General features: G+C 48.7%; 1 protein-coding gene across 1 annotated transcript in view; it reads right to left on the reverse strand.

The window, feature by feature from the left end:
- Positions 1-4,232: 4,232 nt before the first annotated feature.
- Positions 4,233-23,498, reverse strand: part of LOC144822549 (uncharacterized) — an 88,291-nt gene continuing 69,025 nt past the window's right edge. Inside the window, exon 3 of the mRNA XM_078680258.1 lies at positions 4,233-7,492. Coding sequence (XP_078536384.1) covers positions 6,573-7,492 — 920 coding nt within the window. The 3' untranslated portion in view covers positions 4,233-6,572. The remainder of the gene's footprint in view (positions 7,493-23,498) is intronic.

Below are 23,498 nucleotides of genomic sequence, written 5' to 3' on the forward strand. Positions count from 1 at the left end.
GAATGAGTGTGTATATCATGAATATTCTATTTCTGTGAAACATAAGCCTTGTGGTTGTTTAATGCTTCTTCAATTGTCAAACCACAACCTGCTGGGTTTTATCTTCAGAAATTCAGTATTTCATTCGTTCAGTCCTTCCTCAATTGTCAGACCACATCCTGCTGGATTTTATCTTCTGAGAGTCAGCCTTTCAGTCGTTCAGTCCTTTTTCACTTTTAATTGCTATGATGTTACTCGAGAACTGCGTGGATCGTGAGGAATGTTCTTCACACAAGGCTTGTTATTTTACCGTGACCATGTGAGTGAAATCCTTTTTAATACTGTAATTTTCCTTTCGTGTTTGTTAAGTAATAAGCTTCTTTTAATCTGCGCACATGTGTGTTAAAATGTAATGTCGATTTGCTCAGTAATCTCCCTTCGTGTTAATTTATTTTGATAGTGTCACCCTTTGACAAACTGCTTACAGCATGTGCAGTTTATATTTGATTCCTGAATCCTGCGCATGGCTTGACATGCACAGCGGGTTTTGTTTACTTTTGAATCGCACTTTAATGCTGAAAACTCGAGCTAATCTCTGCTTCGCATCAGAGAGAAAACACACGTGAGGCAATTTGTAATCATTTTCATTCACAAGCTCATCATGCGCTCAGTCAATTTCAGTGGAAGTACAATGCCCTTCAGAGACTCGCGCTCGACACTGCATGCATGTTTACTTTTGAATTGAGATGGAGACTCCAGCGGTACAGTTAAGCTCGAGCAGTTACTGCTTGTGGTTTTTGCCACAATCAACCAATTTAAACACATCAAATTCAATGTAGTTTTCTTAGCCAAGAAAATTATGACTTTTCTTTCACTCTGATAAATTTCAGCTTTTCTTTGACTCTGAGAGAGTTTATTCCGCTTCAAACTGACAATTGATTTACTTAGAAATAAACACACTGTAGGCTAATTTATCTCGAAGAAAAGATCACACATGACAGAAAGCAGGTTGTTAGCAGTATTTCAAAGAAGCAATTCTCGCGCTTTAATGAAAAAAAACGAAGCGCTTCAGAAATGCCCACTGCATCAATCGTTTCCTTCAGATTAGCTCATAACTCACAGCATTTGTATTGTTAACAGATAATTATCACTGTAATTACGACAAAGCTTGACATTCACATGCGCTTCTTCGAATAAATCACAGCTTTCCCTTAGTTTTAATTTGTTAAGCAATTAAATTACTGTCTAAAGCAAAGAAAGCCGGTTCACTTGTGAAGAGATTTAACTCTTAATTCAGTCAATCCACGATAGATGGTGATTTTTTAGCGCAGTTTTAGAGCATAATATTGAAATATATAAGCCTGTGCCTCTTGAATGTCTTCGATTTTTTTCCAATACACTACAATTACGATCTTCTTCGAGCATATTCTTTTTGAAAAGTAGATAGTTTCTTTTGATGCGTGGATTCTTTGCTGTGACCAAATCGTCGCCAATTTGTAATGAAGTAATGTACAAGGAAACAGGATCACTTCAAGATGTAGATGTATTGATCACAGCTGTTGCAGATCTCCAGTAACTGTGTTACATAGAATGTCTCAGACAGGCATTACCCTAAACATTCTAGATTCGCATGACATGGGTGATGATGTAATGCAGTCAGATCACCACAGCGTGGTTCCCGTTAAATGGAAACAGGCCATTGTTAAACCCCTGAAAACAAAAACAGCAGTTGCTAGTACCGTGCTTGAGAACTTACAGCCTATCTCACTGCTTCCTTTTGTAGCCAAAATCGCTGAAAAAACTGTTAATAAACAACTGACAGAACATATTAACGCTAATAACTTGTTACACACTCTCAGTCAGGTTTTAGAAGGGCCCATTCGACCGAATCTGCCCTTCTATTAGCTACAGAAAACTGAGAAAGATGGCAGATGAGGGACAAACGGAAGCACTGATCCTGTTGGACCTTAGTGCGGTGTTTGATACCGTATCTCATAAACTGCTTCTACAAAGACTCAAAGTCTGTGGTATCAGACACAAGGCACTGAAATGGATGACATCGTTCCTTTCTGGAAGGAGTTTTCAGGTATCACAACATACACACTTATCTAAGTCCTTCCCACTAGAACAGGGAGTACCACAGGGCTCAATCTTGAGCCTGACACTCTTCAATCTGTATGTGGCTCCACTGGCAGAACAAGTACAGCAATATAATGTGTCAATTTTATCGTATGCGGACGATATGCATTTGATTGTATTGCTGTCCCAGAACCAAGAACAAGCCACAGCCCGTTTCTCCGAATGTCTGAGGCATGTGGCAGAGTGGATGTCTAACCCCTGCCTTAGATTAAATGGAAGTTAAACAGAGGTAATGATTGTGGGTAAGGCACCATCCATCTGGTCCTCCACATGGTGGCCAGAATCCCTAGGCATAGCACCCACACCCAAGGCAGGAGTCAAAAATCTGGGAATCTGGTTAGACGAGAAGATGACTTTTGATAACCAGATCAGGAAAGTAGCCGGAAAATGCTATGGAGCCATAAAAATACTGAAAAAGATCATTGATCTCCTCCTGCCCGTAGCAAGAAAAACAATAGTACATGCCGTAGTCACCTCCCAACTGGACTAGGGCAATGTGCTATACCTGGGAGCCACAAAAAAAGGTCTAGCAAAACTGCAGAGAGTTCAAAATGCAGCTGCCCGGTTGGTGCTTAGACTACCAAAGGAAAAAAAACGAACACGAAGAAAGCACTGGTAAGCCTGCACTGGCTGCCAATTACAAAAAGGGTGCTTTTCAAGGCAATGTGTTAACTACCACCGGATCTTGACACTGAACAGCCCTAAATACTTGCAGCCTTTACTAACTCAATATATCCCTGGACGAAATCTAAGATCTACGGACAAATCCATGGTCACCATACCAAGAATCTACAGAGACAGGATGGGGGGTCGTTCTTTCAGATACCATGCGGCCAAGATCTGGAACACCCTTGCAATAAATATGAGAACAGACACATGTGAAAGCAAATTCCGCAAACAACTTAAAACATGGCTATTTGAAAAGAAAGACGATTAGGCGGACCAGCAGACGCACGATCAACAGGTGTAACAGATGACGGCATCTTCTCCTCTTCACCTTGTCCTCAGTTCTGAGTCTTAGCGCGGGGACACACTGTCGGTGTAACCAGGCGCTTTACAAATGGATAAATAAATAAATAAACTGCTAAAACCGGCCATGTTGCTCCTGGTCTACCTAGTGGACGGAGCCTGGTAATGTGATTTAAATGATTTAGGGCGCCTTTAAACCAGAACCATGCTCCTGGTATGTGAATGGAATTTCAATATCCTCGAAAGGAATATATTCCTCTGGTGGATCATCGTCTTTGTAGAAGTGAAACATACGTGTTACTGGATTTGCTTCTGGGAAGACTATCATGAATAGAATACCTCTAACTGGTTATATTCATGTGGCTCTATCAGAAAAACTGCTTTACCACCTCTTGATGATAGGCCATGTTTTATAAGTTTTATAGTGATGGCTTTCCTTAAATTTGAAGGAATAATTACACCATTCTCATCGGTTTCCTGGAAACCTGTTAAGCTATAAGCTGCTTCGGCGTTGTCACCTGTAGCTTCACCGGTTTCGGTGTTATTGTACTCGGACATTGTTTAATGAAAGTTGAAGAGTAAGTTTCAAGGGAACAAAGATAAGGTGCCCAATATTTTGGAACACTGTATCCTTCAACTTTGAACAAACTAAAAAGCTAATACATAGGATTTTCAGTCCTACTCAGCTATGGCGAATATTATCCCTTATCCACTCCAGACGTCTATTGGAGTTTTATGACTAGGAGTCTCCGAGAAAAGCACAACTGAGTTACTTCAGTATCTAGTGTTAAATTAGTGCCTTACCAAACCGTTGGGCACCATGCAGTGTAGTTCCTATATCCCTAATAGGCTCTGCGCATCGGAATAATATACACTATAGTTTTGACATAGGACTGAGGTCGGTATGTCTCTATTGAGTATATTAAACTTAATTACTTGTGTGTGCCAGCTAACTCAGCGGTCACTAGAATCTTTCTCGAATGAACAAGAAGGGATTAGTTTCTGACAACCGCATAAACATGACAACTTTGTTTCCCTTAGAGTCTGAATAATAAATTCGGAGTCGTGGAAACAACAGATAACCGTTTCACTCAGTTAATTGTGCAGGTTTTGTTTCTACAGAGTTGCACAGAAACAGTGAGACGGGCGTTTCAATAAAAAGAGTTTATTGAATAGTCTTCTTTCTCATGCAAGCGATATGAACTACTACAATCGTAAGACAGAATGTGAAGCATAATACGTACAGCGTGAACAGTAATATAAAATAATACTGTAATAGCATGGTCTGTAGCTACGACATATATAAAAATACATACATAAATAACACAGGCTAAAATACTCACCTGGTGCTTCTAAAATAATCCTACCACAGTGTACCTAACCTACGTCTAGTACGAGGGAAGAAGTAGGTGCTGTTTTAGCTATAATTTAGTTCAGTTGTGCCAAGAATTGCCAAAGATATCTCTAGGTTCCAATCAGCTCCATACCTTACAATGAGAGAGGTTGGTATCTCCTTCCCAGGACTCGATCTCTAACACACCGCAAGGGGAGTCAGAAACACTGGAGCTGGATTCTCGGCGAGGAGGATGACAGCGTCTGGTCAGTGCGTCAGTTGGGGAGTTGACTTCTTTCCGGACTTGCTGTGGTGAACCGCTTCCTGCAAGTAGGTAGCCGAACCGCACTGTGCCTTGCCATAGCAAGTGAAGGTATATTTATACCTTGAAGGTGTTTAGGAATGCCAGTATTGACGTAAAAGTCGGGCAAATGAACGTCATGAATGAACACCTAAGGAATAGATGTTCATGCATAATAAAGGAGTTTTTGGAGAAATCAATATCCAAGCAAGGGGAATTCCTAAAGGCTTCAGTCTGGTTTTTCAGGAACTCGCTGTGACGTAGATGAACGGATGTAAGTAGCCATGACTGTATTTGGGTAGCATGGACTATGTCTAAATAAGGACTGGATTTCTATGCCTATATAAGGGCAATGTGAAATGTACCTATATAAGGGCATCAATCGGGAAATTGATACGGAATCTAAATCGATACACAACACTTGAGTGTACCTAAAGTACTTGGAATAATTTTAGAGAGGAAGCAGCTAGGCTGGGGTCCTGGATAGCAGGGCCCCAGCCAGATAAATTTGAAAAACATTGAAACATCAGCAAAAAGTGGGGGTAACTATAAGAAGCAGATCCTACTCTCCTACACACGTCACTGCAGATCCAGGGCTTGCTACCAGCCACAGGAAGCTCTGAGCACTCACCCCAATGTGGGTGGCGATCTGGGCACTGGTGTCCGAGTGACCCAAGAGGAGCCTCACTCAAAGCCTAGGCTAGGAACGGCGGTCGCTGTGGCTAAACAAGATATTGCAGCGGCCTGGGCCCAGCCCAACCCCCCTACACTGTGAAAGTGGCGCCGGGGGTTGGATTGGTGCACGGCCCAAGAGGAACCCTTCTTTGAGACACATGGTTGTCCCGCGAGGTTCCATAGGGTTTGGGGCAAATGGCTGATCCTACTGTTTTAAATTGCCTGCTTTGGCTCTTCCATGTAACGGGGTGGTGCTTCCAGCTTGGGTGGCTTGCATAAATAGTCCTACCCTAACGGTGTTTTTTTTACTGTCTGTTGGCGATGGAATTGGCTTTACTGTGTATGATGTGTGCTGTCTTTTTTTTTCTCAAAATGATAATAAAATTGATTTATCAAACAAATAAAAAATTCTCACCAGAATAAACCATCTCAAAACATTATGAATTGTGTAACGGTCTCGGCAGTTGAAACTGCAGAATGATATGGTTGATGCCACCTTTGTATGTTGTTAGAATCTGGACAGCCATGAATCTTCCTTTGATCTCTCAGCCTGGATGGGTTGTACAGAATATTTACACAGCCGGTCTGAAGATACTGATGGGGAGTAGATGTTCCTGCTTTAGTGATGGAAGGAGTTTATATTTTTTGTCCTCAAGTGGTTATTGATTCCTATTTCTTATCCTAGTTTCTTTTCCCATGTCCTCAGGTCTTTTAATAATTTTTTGTTGAATCCCAGAAGTTATGTCTATCAGGATAGTTTATGATCCATACTTGGTAACATGTCCTCAACACTGCACATATTTCATGAGAGTCAGACAGGTTTAATTTGCAGTGAAGCAGCCTCTGTGAAGTTTGTTGCTTGGTGAAGGGACGTTAGTGACGTTGAAGAATCTACATTCTGTTTCGAAACGCTGCGAACGTTAGAGTTTGTCCTTTAACTCAAAGCTCTTCTGATATTCAGAGGAAAGGGAGGATCTCAGCCCGGACGGATCGTTAGATGCCATAGGAGGTCTAACTTCAGCTGTAGATTCTTAGAAGATGTAAAAGATCACATTTCTTTTTTTTTAAATGAAGGATTTTTGGCAGTGCTTTGAGAAGACTTCCATCTTGTATGTGTTACTTGAGGTTGCTGAGCACCACCTTTTGTTTACAGCAGTTTCCATATCCTGTACGGCGTCATGGCCGTCGCCTGTGTGTTCTTTGATGGCGTACAAGGGCTGCCTTAAGATCAAAGCTCTTGCTGCACACAGTGCAGTGATACGGCCTCTCTCCTGTGTGTACGCTTTGATGCCGTACAAGGGTCGCCTTCTGAGAAAACCTCTTCTCACACACAGTGCAGTGATAAGGCCTCTCTCTTGTGTGTATTCTTTGATGGCGTACAAGGTCTGCCTTAATAGTAAAGCCCTTGTAACACACAGTGCAGTGATACGGCCTCTCTCCTGTGTGTACGCTTTGATGCTGTACAAGGGTCGCCTTCCTAGAAAACCTCTTGGAACACATAGTGCAGTGAAAAGGCCTCTCTCCGGTGTGTGTTCTTTGATGCAGTACAAGGCTTGCCTTCTGAGAAAAGTGTTTGGAACACTCAATGCAGTGATAAGGCTGCTCTTCGGTGTGTGTTCTTTGATGCCGTACAAGGTTTGCCTTCTGAGAAAAGGGTTTGGAACACACAGTGCAGTGATAAGGCTTCTCTCCTGTGTGTACGCTTTGATGTTGTAGAAGATTTCCCTTCTGAGTAAAACTTTTCTCACAGATATTGCAGTGAAAGGGTCGCTTTTCTTTGTGAGTTTTTTCATGTGTTGCCTTATCACCAAACCTCATTTCATGCTCAGTGTAGGGATACCGATCTGTGTGTGTTTGTTCGTGCAGTAAAAGATGCGTCTTTCCAGTAAATGTCTTCTTACACTCAGCACAGGCATAAGCTCTTAGGCCGGTGCGTATTCTTTTCTGCCTTGCAAGTAGTGTTTTATTGTTAAAATTCTCCCTCCTCTGTATTCCTTGGTGTTTTCTTTCATTCATTTTATAAGCAAAATTCTTCCTTCCTCCAGAAGCTTTACGTTTGTCTTTCCCATTCATACTTTCTGTCTGCGACTGCTGTGCTGCAGAATGAAATGAACACTGAGAATTATACATGGGAAATATTTCTTGAAAGAGATGCACGGTTATAATACGAGAAAGGTGGACAGTAATATTTAGGACGGAAGGAAAATGTTACTACCTGTAAACAATAATTTGCTGCTTGTAGTTCTACCGTTCACATGTGGTGATCTCTCATGGGTTGGGTTCTGACTACTAAAAATAATTAATTTAAGATTGAGTTTTGATCTGGAGAACGACTCGTAATCCCATACCAGAAAGGCATAATGCATCAGCGCGCAGACTCCAATTAAAATCATTGTGTTGTTTTCTGCATCGGAGTATGACTGCTTATATGTGTAAAATAAAAAAAATAAACTGCTTAATCTGAGCAACCTATATACTTTCCAACCATACAGCAAGTGGGTGATGCATGTGAGCCTGCAACATGACAAACTGATAGTATTTGCAAGTGAGTAACATTTTCCATTTACAGCAAGCTGTGGCACATCACAGGTTGTGCCATAACTTATAAGAATCGGTAAGGTCCAGAACGCCGCAGCCAGGCTCATTCTAGGGACACCTCACCACGAACATATGACCCAAAACCTACGAAGCCTCCACTGGCTCCCCGTCGAGAAGAGGATCACCTTCAAACTCCTCACCAATGCCTACAAATCCCTCAACAACATCGGACCCACATACCTCAACGACCGAGTATGATGTCCACGTACCCAAGAGGAACCTCTGCTCCACTGACCTCGCCCTGGCAGAGGTCTCCCCCATATCCAAAGAAACAGAACCGGTGGGAGAACCTTCTCCTACATCGCAGCCAAATCCTGGAACGAGCTCCCAGTCAACATCAGACGCTCCCCAAGCCTCCAAATGTTCAGAAAGGACCTCAAGACCTGGGTTTTTGACTGACCCGGAGCTGCTACCTCCCCCCCACACCGCCCCCCCCCGCGTCTTGAGACCCTCGCGGGTGAGTAGCGCGCTCTATAAACCGCTGATTGATTGATTGATTGAAAGGAAAGAATTGCTAATTGAGTTACTAATATGCTTAGAACAATTAAACACTTCTGGGTATCTTCCTTGCACTGATGTCACCAGAGAAATCTTTTATGAAAGGATGCAGAGAACCACATGTTTCTGCTTTACAAATATCTACTAGAGGTATATTGGGTAGAAAAGCCATGGGTGCATCTTTATCACACGTGGACTCAGCCTGTAGTATTTCTATGTGGTGTCTCCGCTAGGCCTGGGCGGTAAATTCAGTTCCACTTGCGGCATTTGTGGAATTTGGGTAATTTCGCATTCCTCTGAGAAAGTGGTATTGCCAAAACTTCCGAGATCCGCGGCTTCGCAGAATTTTTTGCTTGTTCATGCTTTCAAAATGTGTGTTCGCGAGAAATTTCCCCCCGAGCACGCAAACAGCATTCGTGAACAGGAAAAAAGCATTGTGAATGGGCGGAAGAAGCAATTCAGCGTGTTCGCAGAATTCTGTGTGCTCACGGACATTTTTTTTCGCTGAGCTTTGCGTAACACGACTACGCAAATTCCGCCCACCCCTAGTCTCCGCACGAGTAGAAAACCATATGCCAAATTTTGCCAGTGCAAAAAACGGTCTTATTTTTCATACATTTTCAATTCTGATAATGTAGAGCATGAGTGCATGTTTAACACTGGATGCATATTTAACTTTGTCTTTGTAAACTTGCAGGAACTGTTCATCTACTGATGGGGCGTGTCGTTTGCTAACTGTTTGAGGAAGTGACTGCTACTAGGTAGACAACTAGCTACATTAAGGCTTACAGTGATGTAGTGGCTTAAAAGGTGTACTTGTTACTCTTGATAAAACAACATTAAAATCTTAACTGGATGCCAGGGGTGCTCTGGTGGGATAACCATTCTCAACTCTCCCATGAACATTTTCACAAGAGTTTTCTCAAAAGTATTCAAACGTTAGTGTAGGCTAGGCCAGCTTCTTTATGTATGTATCTATATGTTATTTCTATACTGCAAACCTAGCCTGAAGCTAGAGCCAAAGATGAGCATAAATTATTTTCAAAGAGGGGAGTCCTCAACTCTTTCCTAAACGGGAGCAATGTCGGGCGGTCCTGATGGATACAGGGATGTTGTTCCAGATCATGAGTTCACAGATGGAAAAGGCCTGCTAACTTGTTTTTTTTGTTACAGTTCTAAGTCTGCAGTCCGATGGAGTTCTCCGAGCTCACCTTCGTTGCACTTGAAACTAAGAGCTGAACTTAAGGACAACGAGAATGATGAACAAGTGATAAGAAAGAGGTAAAAGCTACAAAAGAGGAAATTTTAAAGGGAAAAGCAAGACTACTGTACTGGAAGAGTCTTAAACTTTGTAAGATGATACGACTAAGTAAGGAGAGCAGTCAAAATTCCATTGACACAAAGACGACATGAACTTCGGACGGGGGAATCAAGCTCAGAAGGTGACTCAGACGACTCTGCTAGCAACTACCTAGAAAAAACTACTTGCCAATTTTTACGCTGAGTACGAGTTACTGAGACAAGGACGGACAATAGAATATTATAAAAAAGGAAAAACAAAAGCAAGAGACACAAACAGAGGAAGAAAAAGACAGGAAAGAGAAAATGGAAGACAAAAAGATAACTCACCGCATAGGAAGAGAAAGGTGATAGAGCAAGGCGAGATATGATTATTAACTCATCACAACATTAACTGACAATGGATGAACTAAATATCCATAACCGTGACTTATATTTCTGCCCCAGGAGGGACTTAGATTACAGTTCATGTAGAATTGACATATTTCCGTTTCTAAGATATCAACATAAAGTCAGACCCAAGCCAATGAACATGAGAATAGGGAAGCCCAATACAGAAAACATGACTTGTGTTCAAGAGACGCTGATACTGCATGACATTGGCTGGTCTGGATAATGGAAATATATGTGCAACGAAATAGCGGTAAGCGTTTCTTGGAAAGGGGGCACAGATAGATCAGGGAAGCCTAACTCACTTCAAAAAGCAAGCTACATATAACTCCTCCTTGCCTCATGATAATCTGGATGTCTTTAGTGACTTGGTCGCCAAAGACTTGTTCAAATAAATTGATTACCAGTCAACGCAAGAAGGGAAGAATCAGATCCAACTTGAGTAATGGACAAAGGGAGGCCATTAACACATTATGTAATGACAACATAAGTATCAATGTAATCCGATAAGGGCCAAGAATGTGGTTTTAGTGATTGCAATTATGAACAAAAGGCTTTTCAATAATTATTAAATATGGATTGTTGTGAAATGGGAATGGCAACATTTTTATTTGTGTAAAACACTACCCTCTACTGTACCATGCTTTTACCTTGTAACAAATGTATGCAAGAACAAGGAGGGCGTATAGTGCCCTCCAACAATAGCTCACTGGAAAGCACAGCCATAAACTAAAACCATTTAATGCTGATTCTTGTGGAGAGCCTCCCATCATATTATATAGAAAGAGAGAATTTTCTACAAAAGATATACACAGGAGACAATCATATTTGACAATTATCTAGGATGTGATCGTGATCTTGCTAATTATGCATACAACACACGCAAGGTCTAAGAGCCTACGAACACGCTTTTTGCAATAAACCAATTTCTCCATATGACTATACGTGGATGCTTAGGCCCATGACTTTTGCCTAAAGAACAATATTTTCATATTTAAAGATAGATATTACAGATAGATCTCAGGAACAGCAAGGGGCACCTGCTCTCCCAACTATGCAAATGTATTTGTGGTCTGGTGGAAGGAACAGGTGTGGTGTGTAGTTCCCACTAATCCGTAGCACCTGCGCGTTTGTTGGTGTAATCACCTAGTTCCTCAGGATTGGGTACTTACGAACACCACCCTGACGCTTTTGTCGGTACAATGACAGAGGACAGACTTGTTGGTTCACGTAAACCAGATTTAATGAATCACAGAACTGCCATATGGAAATAATACAGCACAGAACCGTTACAGGGTTTTAAACACCCCATGGAGGTTCGAGACTTCTCCGTCCAACCGTCCTCTGCACGAATGCCGGTCCCGGCATTCACCAACAGAGGGCACCGTGCTAAGCAGTGGCCGACAATGCCACTCGAGTAAATATGTAAGGTTTCCGCTTTACTCCCGAGTTCGTCCTCCGCATCAGTGTCGGTCCCGACACTCTCCAACGGAGGGCAAAACACGGAAACAATGGCCTGTTCTGGTTTGGCTCGGTTACCCTCGAACTGGGGATGTAGCAACCAATGCCAATGGGTAAGGCGTCCAACACGCTCGATAACCCTCGAGCGGGGACTGTAACAAACTGTACAGCAGAGTTCTGCGTCCTTCACGCTCGATAACCCTCGAGCGGGGACTGTGGCAGATCGTGCCGTGATGTATGCGTCCTACACACACTCTATAACCCTCGAGCGGGGACTGCTGCTACTTGGAGGCAAAGAGCGAGATGCTTGCTCGAATATTCTCGAGCGGGGGACTGCTGCACCGAACCTCTGAGACACAACAACGGATAGCGGGACCCGTATCCAGGAGAGCTCAGTCGCTTCCCCTGCTTCGCTACCCGCTGGCAACAAGATATAAGTCCGGAATCAAAGTCTCACCTTTTCCGAAGCCCAGGCTGTGTGTTCCGACAATGCGAACACGGAATATCCGACGCCGTCCTCTGCCTCCATGGTCCGTTTTATGTCGGCGTGAACTGCGCATGCTCCGTGCGTTGCCCTCTGGGAAATGTAGTTTTTGGCGAGGTTGTTCTGGGGGTTGTAGTTCCAAGAACGGAATGATCCTAACAGCGTGTCATGGGCGATCCGGTTTGTGTCCTAACAGTACATCCCCCCTTCCTCAGGGGCTCACCGCAGGGCCGGGTTTACCCGGATGTTTCCTGTGAAAAGCGGACACCAAGCGAGGCGCACAAATCCCGGAGACAGGCTGCCACGACTGTTCTTCCGGCCCGTATCCTTTCCACGCAACGAGGTACCAGAGCCTGCCCCTGCTCTACTTGGAATCCCTGATGCCCTCAACCTCATAGTCGCGGTCAGCGTGCACCAACACCGGCGATGGGACTGAAGGCTTGGTCGAGTGAGAGGGCTTGAGCAGAGACACATGGAACACCGGGTGGATTCGCATACTGTCCGGCAACTCCAGCCGCATGTTCACAGGGCTGATGCATTCTTTGATGCGATAAGGTCCGATAAATCGCAGGTGGAAAACGCTGTGTTTACGAAACCTCAGGTTCTTCGAGGACACCCACACATAATCCCCCGCCGCGTATAGTGGACCCGCCTGCCAAAGCCTTGTAGACTTTTTTGGCTTCCTCCAAACACCTCCTAGTGCTCACGACCGTTTCCTTGATGTGGGCCACCCGTCTGTTGGTTTCAGGTATGCCCGTTGTTGTCGAGGGGTGCATCAGAGGGAGGAACCTGGGATGGTGCCCGTAGTTACTGTAAAACTGTGACACCTTCGTGGAGCTATGCGTGGTATTGTTGTACGCGATTTCTGCAAACCACAACTTATCAACCCATTATTCCTTGCCCTGGTCGACGAAACAGCGGAGGTATTGCTTCAGCGTTTGGTTGAGGCGCTCGGTTTGGCCGTCCGTTTGGGGGGTGATAGCTGGTGGACAACGCGGAGGTAACATGCAGTGCCAACACCAGGTTTTCCAAAAACGTGCCGTGAACTGCGACCCCCGGTCCGATACGATCACACTGGGTAGGCCATGGACCCGCACCACCTCTTTCAGGAGCGTGATCGACAAATGCCCTGCCGTCGGTACTCCTTTGCAGGCGATGAAAAGACCCATCTTGGTCAAATAGTCAATTACTACGTGTATGGCGGTACACCCCTGGTCCACGGGCAGTCCCACAACGAAATCCAAGGAGATGTTGTTCCACGGTCTTGCGGGGGTCGGAAGCGGCTGTAGGAGTCCCTGAGGGCGGCAATGATCTGATTTCATGGCGGAGCATACCGTACACGAGGCTATCCATTCTCGAACGTCAGCCCTCAGCGATGGCCACCAGAACTGACGCAAGATGTAGTCGACCGTCTTCTCCAGACCAAAATGCCCCGCACATGGCGACTCGTGACACCATCGGAAGGCTTGTTTCCTCAGACGTAAGGTGGGCACTAAGATGCAACGGCCTTTAACCGGAATACCGTCTCTAACCTGCCATTCGTCGTGCCGACGAAGCCATGTCTTCCATTCGAAGGTGCGGATGCCTCTTTGTATCCCTCAGAGGAAGGCCCCCGGCTGGATCGCTCCCACCACCGCTCCTTGACGGATGATGGACTTGATGGTCGGCGAAGGACGCTCCGAATCCGTGGACTGTCTCGTAAGAGCATCCGCTTTCCTGTTTTCAGTGCCCGGCCTATACGTGATGGTAAAGGGGAACCCGGAGAAGAACAGCATCCATCTCAGCTGACGGGGAGACAGCTGCCTGGCCGCCGTCATGAACTGGAGGTTCCTGTGATCGGTAAACACCAATACCATGTGCTTGGCCCCCCATCAGCAGATGTCTCCATTCGGTGAAAACGTCCTTTATGGCCAGCAGTTCCTTTTCGGCGACAGGGTTCCTCTGTGATAGGATGGCCCCCACCACCAGATCCGAGGCGTCCGCCTCCACGATGTACTGTTGTTCGGGTCGGGATCAGCAAGAACAGGAGCCGACACAAAGGCAGGTTTCAAAGCATTGAACGCTCCCTCTGCCTCGTTAGACCACAGAAAAGCAGACGATTTCCTCAGAAGATGCGTGATGGGAGCCACCTGTCCAGAAAACCCCTCGATGAACCTCCGATAAAAGTTGGCAAAGCCAAGAAAGCTCTGCACCTCCTTTATGCTCTTGGGGGCCGGCCAGTCCACAACGGCCTTCACCTTCCTTTCAGCCATCGTTTGTCCTTCGGGGCTCAGCATGACCCCCAGGAATTCCACTGTTGTTACGTGGAAGTCACATTTGCTGAGCTTGCAGTATAGTGAGTTCTCCGGTAGGATCTGTAGGACCGAAGACACATGCCGCACATGGTCCTCCAAGCTGTCCGAGTAGACCAGTATATCGCCGATATAGACGACGACGTACACATCCAGGATGTCACGTAGAACATCGTTCAGGAAGAACTGAAACGCTGCAGGGGCGTTACAAAGCCCGAACGGCATCACTCTGTATTCGAACAATCCGAACCGTGTTTTAAAGGCCGTTTTCCACTCGTCCCGCATTGCATGCGGACAAGGTGTTAAGCCCCCTTCAGATCAAGCTTGGTGTACACACGGGCCTTCTTGACTTGTTCCAGGAGCACGTTGATGAGCGGTAGGGGGTATCGATTTTTTACCGTGATGGCGGTAAGCGCCCTAAAGTCTACGCAAGCGCAGAGTTCTCCGTTGGCTTTTGGGATAAAGAACAGAGGCGAGGCCGCTGGTGATCTTGATGGCCGTATTCCTGGTATGCCCTGGGCAGGATCACCTCCTTTTCCGCTGCTGTGGCCACCTCAAACCCCGGACTCGCTGTCACTGCTGGAGACCCCGAGGACCACCCGCAGAAACAGGAATAATAAGGGGAGTCCATTCGTATAACTTGGGATTCCCAGTTGATAGAAGGGTTGTGTTTCTTCAGCCATGGCTACCCTAGTATGACACCGTACTGTGGAGCACAGATGATGTTGAAGTCCAAGACCTCCTTGTGTTGTTTTCCGTAACCCACCTCGATATCACCAGTGTGTTGACTAATGGGCTCTGAAACCAGCCTGCGCCCATCTACCACATAGACTTCCTCCGAGACCGCACACGGCAGTAGCGCAACCCCAATGCGGTGTGCCTCATTCTCATCCATAAACAGCCCAGTGGCTCCTGAGTCGATCATTGCTGAGACCGAAACCCACTCGTTCCGCACCTTTAACTGTAGAGGAATAAACATATGTCTGGGACTAGTCATTGCATGCAGCTGTGCTGAAGGCATGTATCCATGACTCCGGGAATCCCCTTCTTTGTTCCGGGAGGCCTTTAGTTTTCCGCCCCCTTTTCCACAGTCGCAGTCGACAAGCGGCTGGGGCGAGAACGTCCTGTTCTTGGTTTCGCGGGACACTCGCGGACGTAATGCCCCTTCTTTCCGCAGTACAAACAAAGGCCTTGTTTCCGACGAGACCCCTTCTCTGTTGCCGTAAGGCTGGCTCTGACGGCCCCTATGTCCATGGGTTCATTACGATGAGCAGGTGGTGTTTCTGTGGTCACCGGATGGCTAGAAGCGAGTGGTGCCTTGTCCTTCTTTAGACCACCCCCACGCCGTTCGCTTAATCGATGTTCTAGGCGAAGGGCCAGGCTGATCAAATCCTCGCAATGCACTGGTTGTGGGTCGATCTGTGTTAACCTGTTCTTCAGCTCTTCACTCAATCCCTGGTGGAAAAGCGCTGTTTGTTTTGCTGGTGGCCACTTCCGCGACGAGGCGCCTGAATGCGTTCAGTTACTGGACGAGACCGGAGGGGCCCTGTTTCAGCTCAAGTAGTTCTCTGTCTGCGGTGTAGGAGTCTGCTCTCCGGTCGAACACCTTTACAAATTCCTCCTGAAATGCTTCCCAATCATACAAAAGCGGGTCGTCCCTGCTCACCAAAGGCACAGCCCATTGTGCAGCGTTCCCCGCCAAATAAGAGATCATAAAGGCGACTCTCGCCTGGTTTGTAGGGAAGGATTTTGGTTTGCAGGAGAAGTGGAGGGCCAACTGTATTATGAATACCTGGACTGTGGTGGGGTCCCCGCTGTATCTTTCCGGGGTGGCAAGCGGTATCGCTACTGGCATTTCTACCGCAACCGTAGCAGGCAGTCCTGTATTAGGAGCCCCTGCATTAAACGGGTTCCTCTGTAGGTTGTCCATCCTAGCCCGTAAGTCCGCCGTTTCTTGACGGGATGCAGCTAGATCGTTCTGGACATCTAGCAAGGCTGCTAACATGTCTTCCATCGCGGCCATGGTTCTGTACCCAACCGGGAGGATGATTAGAGTTTGTATTAAAGGTCGGATATTATGTAATCACCTAGTTCCTCAGGATTGGGTACTTACGAACACCACCCTGACGCTTTTGTCGGTACAATGACACAGGACAGACTTGTTGGTTCACGTAAACCAGATTTAATGAATCACAGAACTGCCATATGGAAATAATACAGCACAGAACCGTAACAGGGTTTTAAACACCCCATGGAGGTTCGAGACTTCTCAGTCCAACGGTCCCGGCATTCACCAACAGAGGGCACCGTGCTAAGCAGTGGCCGACAATGCCACTCGAGTAAATATGTAAGGTTTCCGCTTTACTCCCGAGTTCGTCCTCCGCATCAGTGTCGGCCCCGACACTCTCCAACGGAGGGCAAAACACAGAAACAATGGCCTGTTCTAGTTTGGCGTGGCTACCCTCGAACTGGGGATGTAGCAACCAATGCCAATGGGTAAGGCGTCCAACACGCTCGATAACCCTCGAGCGGGGACTGTAACAAACTGTACAGCAGAGTTCTGCGTCCTTCACGCTCGATAACCCTCGAGCGGGGACTAAAGCAAACTGTACAATGACGGTCTGCGTCCTTCACGCTCGATAACCCTCGAGCGGGGACTGTGGCAGACCGTGCCGTGAAGTATGCGTCCTACACACTCTCGATAACCCTCGAGCGGGGACTGCTGCTACTTGGAGGCAAAGAGCGAGATGCTTGCTCGATTATTCTCGAGCGGGGGACTGCTGCACCGAACCTCTGAGACACAACAACGGATGGCAGGACCCGTATCCAGGAGAGCTCAGTCGCTTCCCCTGCTTCGCTACCCGCTGGCAACAAGATATAAGTCCGGAATCAAAGTCTCACCTTTTCCGAAGACCAGGCCGTGTGTTCCGACAACGGGAACACGGAATATCCGACGCCGTCCTCTGCCTCCACGGTCCGTTTTATGTCGGCGCGAACTGTGCATGCTCCGCGGGTTGTAGTTCCACGAATGGAACGATCCTAACAGCGTGTCGTGGACGATCCGGTTTGTGTCCTAATCAATCAATCAAAGCATTTATCTAGCGCACTACTCACCCGGGGGGTCTCAAGGCGCTGGGGGGGGGTCCGCTACTGCTCGAACAGCCAGGTCTTGAGCTGCTTCCTGAAGGCGAGGTGGTCTTGGGTCAGGCGGAGGTGGGTCGGAAGGGAGTTCCAGGTCTTGGCGGCCAGGTAGGAGAAGGACCTTCCTCCTGTGGTGGCTCTTCGGATGCGGGGGACGGCGGCGAGGGCGTGGCTGGTCGATTGAAGCTGGCGTTTGGGAGCGTAGAAGTTGAGGCGGCTGTTGAGGTATCCTGGGCCTTGGTTGTGTAGGGCTTTGTGTGCGTGGGTGAGGAGCCGGAAAGTGATTCTCTTGTTGACCGGGAGCCAGTGCAGGTCTCTCAGGTGTCCGGAGATGTGGCTTCGGCGGGGGATGTCCAGGATGAGTCGTGCTGAGGTGTTCTGGATCCGCTGGAGTCTCTTTTGGAGTTTGGCGGTGGTTCTGGCGTAGAGGGAGTTGCCGTAGTCCAGACGGCTGGTGACGAGGGCCTGGGTGACCGTCTTCCTGGTCTCGGTGGGGATCCATCGGAAGATCTTACGAAGCATGCGCAAGATGTTGAAGCATGACGAGGAGACGGCGTTGACTTGTCTGGTCATGGAAAGGGAGGAGTCCAGGATGAAGCCCAGGTTGCGTGCGTGGTCTGTTGGTTTGGGTGCGCTGCCCAGGGCGGTGGGCCACCAGGAGTCGTCCCAGGCGGAGGGTGAGGATCCCAGGATGAGGACTTCCGACTTGTCCGAGTTCAGTTTCAGGCGGCTGTTCGACATCCATTTGGCTACGTCTGTCATCCCTTCGTGCAGGTTGGCTCTGGCGGGGTCGTTGGTGAGGGAGAGGATCAGCTCGGTGTCATCGGCGTAGGAGATGATGTTGAGGTTGTGCTGGCGTGCGATGGCTGCGAGGGGGCTCATGTATACGTTGAAGAGTGTTGGGCTGAGCGAGGATCCTTGAGGGACGCCGCAGATTACTTCGGTGGCATCCGATCTGAACGGGGGGAGGCGGACTCTCTGTGTCCTTCCGGCGAGGAAGGAGGTGATCCACTCAAGTGCCTTCTCCTGGATTCCGACGTTGCAGAGGCGCTGTACTAGGGTACGGTGGCAGACGGTGTCGAAGGCCGCGGAGAGGTCCAGGAGGATGAGGGCCGCTGTTTCTCCGTTGTCGAGCAGGGCTCGGATGTCATCGGTAGCTGCGATCAGGGCGGTCTCGGTGCTGTGGTTGGACCGGAAGCCAGACTGTGAGACGTCGAGGGAACCGTTCTTCTCGAGGAAGGCCGCCAGTTGCTTGTTGACGGTCTTCTCGATGACCTTTGCTGGAAACGGGAGTAGCGAGATGGGGCGGTAGTTCTTGAGGTCGGTGGGGTCGGCTGATGGCTTCTTTAGTAGGGCGCTGAGTTCGGCGTGCTTCCAGCTCTCCGGGAAGGTGGTGTTGTCGAAGGAGGTGTTGATGATGTCCCGCAGGTGGGGTGCGATGACAGCGTCGGCTTTGTTGAAGACGTGGTGAGGGCAGGGGTCTGTCGGAGATCCGGAGTGGATGGAGTTCATCGTGCGGATGGTGTCTTCGGTGCTGATCGGGGTCCAGGCGCGGAGGGTGGTGGTGGGGGGCGGTGGTTCGGTCGCGGCGTGCGGTGGTTGAGTGCTGAAGCTGTTGTGTATGTCCGCGATCTTGTTGTGGAAGTAGGAGGCGAGGGAGTTGCAGAGGTCTTGCGAAGGGGTGATGTCGTTGTTTGCGGCGTTGGGGTTGGAGAGCTCTTTCACGATGTTGAAGAGTTCCTTGCTGTTGTGTGCGTTGTTGTCCAGTCGTTCCTTGAATGCAGTTTTCTTGGTGGCGTGGATCAGCTGGTGGTGTTTTCGGGTGGCGAGCTTGAGGGCAGTCATGTTGTCCGGTGTTGGGTCTCTGCGCCAGGTTTTCTCGAGTGCTCTGCAGTTCTTCTTGGAGCTCTTGAGTTTGTTGTTAAACCATGGGGCTTTCTTGCTGCCGGGTCTGCTCGGCTGGGTCTTCAGAGGGGCGAGGTCGTCTGCGCAGTCGCTGATCCATTTCGTGAGGTTGGTGGCCGCTTGGCTGGGGTTCGTTGTGCTGGTGGGCGGGTTCTTGCTCAGGGAGGTAACGAGCTGGTCTGCAGTGATCTTGTTCCAGCTTCTGCGGGGAGCCTGTTGCTGGTGATGGTGGAGCGTGGTCCTTGTGAAGCTGAAGTGGACGCAGCTGTGGTCCGTCCAGTGGAGTCCGGTGGCGTGGCTGAAGGCGATGTCCTTGCTGGATGAGAAGACGGGGTCGAGCGTGTGTCCGGCATAGTGGGTGGGGGTGGTCACCAGCTGCTTGAGAACGAGGTTGGTGAGGTTGTCCAGCAGGGTGGTGGTGTTGCGGTCGTTGTTGTTCTCCAGGTGGAAGTTGAGGTCCCCGAGGAGGATGAAGTCAGCGGAGGGGAGGGCATGTGGGCTGATGAAGTCGGCGATGTCTTCGCTGAATTGTGTGCGTGGTCCTGGGGGTCTGTAGATGAGGGTGCCTCTGAGGGTGGTCTTGGGGTTGACGTGGATCTGGAAGTGTAGGTGTTCGGCGGGTGCGAGGGTGTCGTCGGTGATGGTCGTGATGCGGATGGTGTTCCTGTGGATGATGGCGATGCCTCCTCCTGTCTGGTTGCCGCGGTCCTTCCGGATGATCTTGTAGCCGTCCGGGATGGCGATGGCGATGTCGGGCGCTGAGGAGGCGTTCATCCAGGTTTCCGTGAGGAAGGCAACGTCTGGAGATGTGGTGTCGAGCAGGTTCCAGAGCTCGATGGCGTGTCTGTGGACGGAGCGGGTGTTGAGCAGGATGCACTTCAGGTGGTTGTTGCTGTTGTGCGTCTTGGTCTTAGTTGGTGCTGGAGTAGTGCAGGTCCGGGTGCAGGCGAACTTGCAGGAGTGGCAGCAGAAGGGTCCGTGAGTGCGTCTCGGGGTGGCTCGGAAGCATCCTGGGGGTCGGCCGGCGTTGAGTGCGTGGAGTTCGGTGGCGTCGTAGGTCCGGCGGCTGGGCTGCTCTCTGCGGTAGCCAGGGGTCCTGGCACTGGGCGCGGTCCAGGCGCGGACGGGCGCAGACGGGCTTACCTTTGGCGCGCCTTCGGCGCACAATCGGCGTGCCCGCTGCGCGAGCACGCTGCGCGTTGACCGCTCTTCCATATGTGGAGAGTGGGGGGGGCGGAGCGAGGGAGGGGCAGCTTGGAGGCGGGAGCGGGGCGGCGAATGGGAAGGGCTGACGAGGGGAGGGGCGGGGCCGCAGGAGGCAGCGGCGGGGAGCGTGGAGGTGGCGGGAAGCGCAGCAGGGGCCGGGGGCGACAAGTCACAGGGGTACAATTATACAAAAATGGGGGAAACAGAAAATAAACAGGGAGCAGAAGCTACACAGGGGGTCAAAGCAAACGGAGTTACAGAGGAACGAGTAAAACAACACGAGGAGTGTAAAATGCTAGGGAGCAAAGTACACACGGGGGAAGAGAAACAATCGGAAACTTAAACACAGACGCGGCGCAGGTGGGGCAAGAGCGCCAACAGCTGAGTCACAGGGTCACGAGCGCCAACAGCGGAGACACAGGGTCACGAGCGCCAACAGCGGAGTCACAGGGTCACAGGACCCAGCTGCGAGCGGTGGCGGCGGCACTAGGCGGGAGCGGGGGGAAGCCTGGGCTCACTCACGAGGAGTGTGCGAGGTGCGTGGGGGTGACCAGCCCAGAGGGACAGTGGTCACTGCCCGCCACCTTGCCCACCTCGACCTATATGGCCCAGTCAGTGGGAGGGAGGGGCAGCTGGGAGGCGGGAGCGGGGCGGCGAATGGGAAGGGCTGACGAGGGGAGGGGCGGGGCCGCAGGGGGCAGCGGCGGGGAGCGGGGAGGTGGCGGGAAGCGCGGCAGGGGCCGGGGGCGACAAGTCACAGGGGTACAATTATACAAAAACGGGGGAAACTGAAAATAAACAGGGAGCAGAAGCTACACAGGGGGTCAAAGCAAACGGAGTTACAGAGGAACGAGTAAAACAACACGAGGAGTGTAAAATGCTAGGGAGCAGAGAACACACGGGGGGAAGAGAAACAATCGGAAACTTAAACACAGACGCGGCGCAGGTGGGGCAAGAGCGCCAACAGCTGAGTCACAGGGTCACGAGCGCCAACAGCGGAGACACAGGGTCACGAGCGCCAACAGCGGAGTCACAGGGTCACAGGACCCAGCTGCGAGCGGTGGCGGCGGCACTAGGCGGGAGCGGGGGGCAGCCTGGGCTCACTCACGAGGAGTGTGCGCGGTGCGTGGGGGTGACCAGCCCAGAGGGACAGTGGTCCTAACAGTTGGACAACATAAACTTTGGATGAGGTGCCTAGACTGGCTTCGGGCACATCCGCAGGATGAGTTGGCCTAGAGACCAGCTAGCTCACAGTGCCACCATAAGACTCCCTAACCTTACCAGGAAGCAAATGGTTTGTCAACGTGTCAACCCTGACCCCTCAGGGATCTTGGAAACAGAACAAAACCTTTTGCTCAGTCACTCAAGGTTACTTACTCTCAGAGAAATATACAGAGAATACACAGTGGGACGATTTCAGTATATTTATTGAACCGTTATTCTTGTATAGAATACATAAGCTGCAATAATTAGTAGACCGAAGCAGCTGACAGTAATTAAAAGCACGTAAATAGTGGATTTAGTTCTACCATGGTGCTAAAACAGTGTATATATGCAGGCATATAAACAAGGCAGTAATCAGGCGTACTCCTACTATGCACTCCCGACTCTGCGTGTACCTAGAGTGTGTGTGGGTGTGAAGCCAAGAATCCCCACTAAGGGATGATCCCACCCCATTACCTGACAGGAAAGAATGCAGGCCCCGTATTGGTTACAAACTGAACTCGCCCTCACGGAGATGCCAGCCCGCTGCATAGTGAAGTCTCAGCCTGCACGGACCCTGGGTGTCAGCTGTAGCGCCTCCTCTACTAATCTATTGGGATGCTCATTATTTATAATAGAAACCATCTTCGTGATGTACGTATAGATTAGTCTATGTTCTACATATGTAGATAGCCCTGTCACCCTGTGGATGAAGATCCGACATTTGAACAGAGGCCTTGTACATGGTGTTCGAGGCATCGTGATAATGTTGTGCGAAGCTAGATGTGTAAACAAAGTAGTCTCAGAGAAACTAATCCAACATTGTCGTGCATGCAAATATGTGCAAAAGGTCACAACAGAAATGTTACTGTAAAAAATAGGACAATATATGAAATGAGACACTTTGCTATATGGACCTAGCCCGGGCACATAACAAGTGGTCTGGACATCACAAAATGAAAACATGACAAACGATGCGCTGATTTGGATCGGGGATACAGATGACCTTTCCCTGCTGTGGGACGGAAGTAGGGCAATGTCTAATAGATTATTCCAGAGACAAAAACTGATCTCAACCAAAAAGTCACTCATTAAATAAGAAATAAATCTATAAATGGCCTGGCTATCCATACTGAGCTAGAGAAGCACATATGGTCACAAGCCTACATAAAAAGGAAAAAGCAGGGCGTTGTGAATAGCGTGCATTCACAGAAACTGATAAAAAGTATCCCCTATGGTGAAATGCTACTGACCCGTAAAAACTGTGATAGCCAATAAGTGTATGTGAAGGAAGAAAAAAGTAAGCGGCCAGCAGCCAAGCGAGCACCCAGAACATGAATAAACTACTTTCAAATCAGAGACCCCAAAGGAGAGACCTGATATTACCGTAAGGTTCATCACTACAAACAATACGAGGTACAAAGCAGCAAGACAAATTCTAAACATTGGAAAATATTAAAAGCTGATCAGGTGATTGGACACGATATTACCTCACATCCCTCCATCAGGCATCGTAAAGCCCTATCCTTAAATGACCAACAAGCACATAGCTATATGGATAGTTCAATGAGAGAAAGGGGCCATCTAACCTAAAAGGTTTCAGAAAATGAGGGAAATGTATGGCTT

Source organism: Lissotriton helveticus, chromosome 1_1 (genome assembly GCF_964261635.1).
Source record: "Lissotriton helveticus chromosome 1_1, aLisHel1.1, whole genome shotgun sequence".
Lineage (NCBI taxonomy): Eukaryota > Metazoa > Chordata > Amphibia > Caudata > Salamandridae > Lissotriton > Lissotriton helveticus.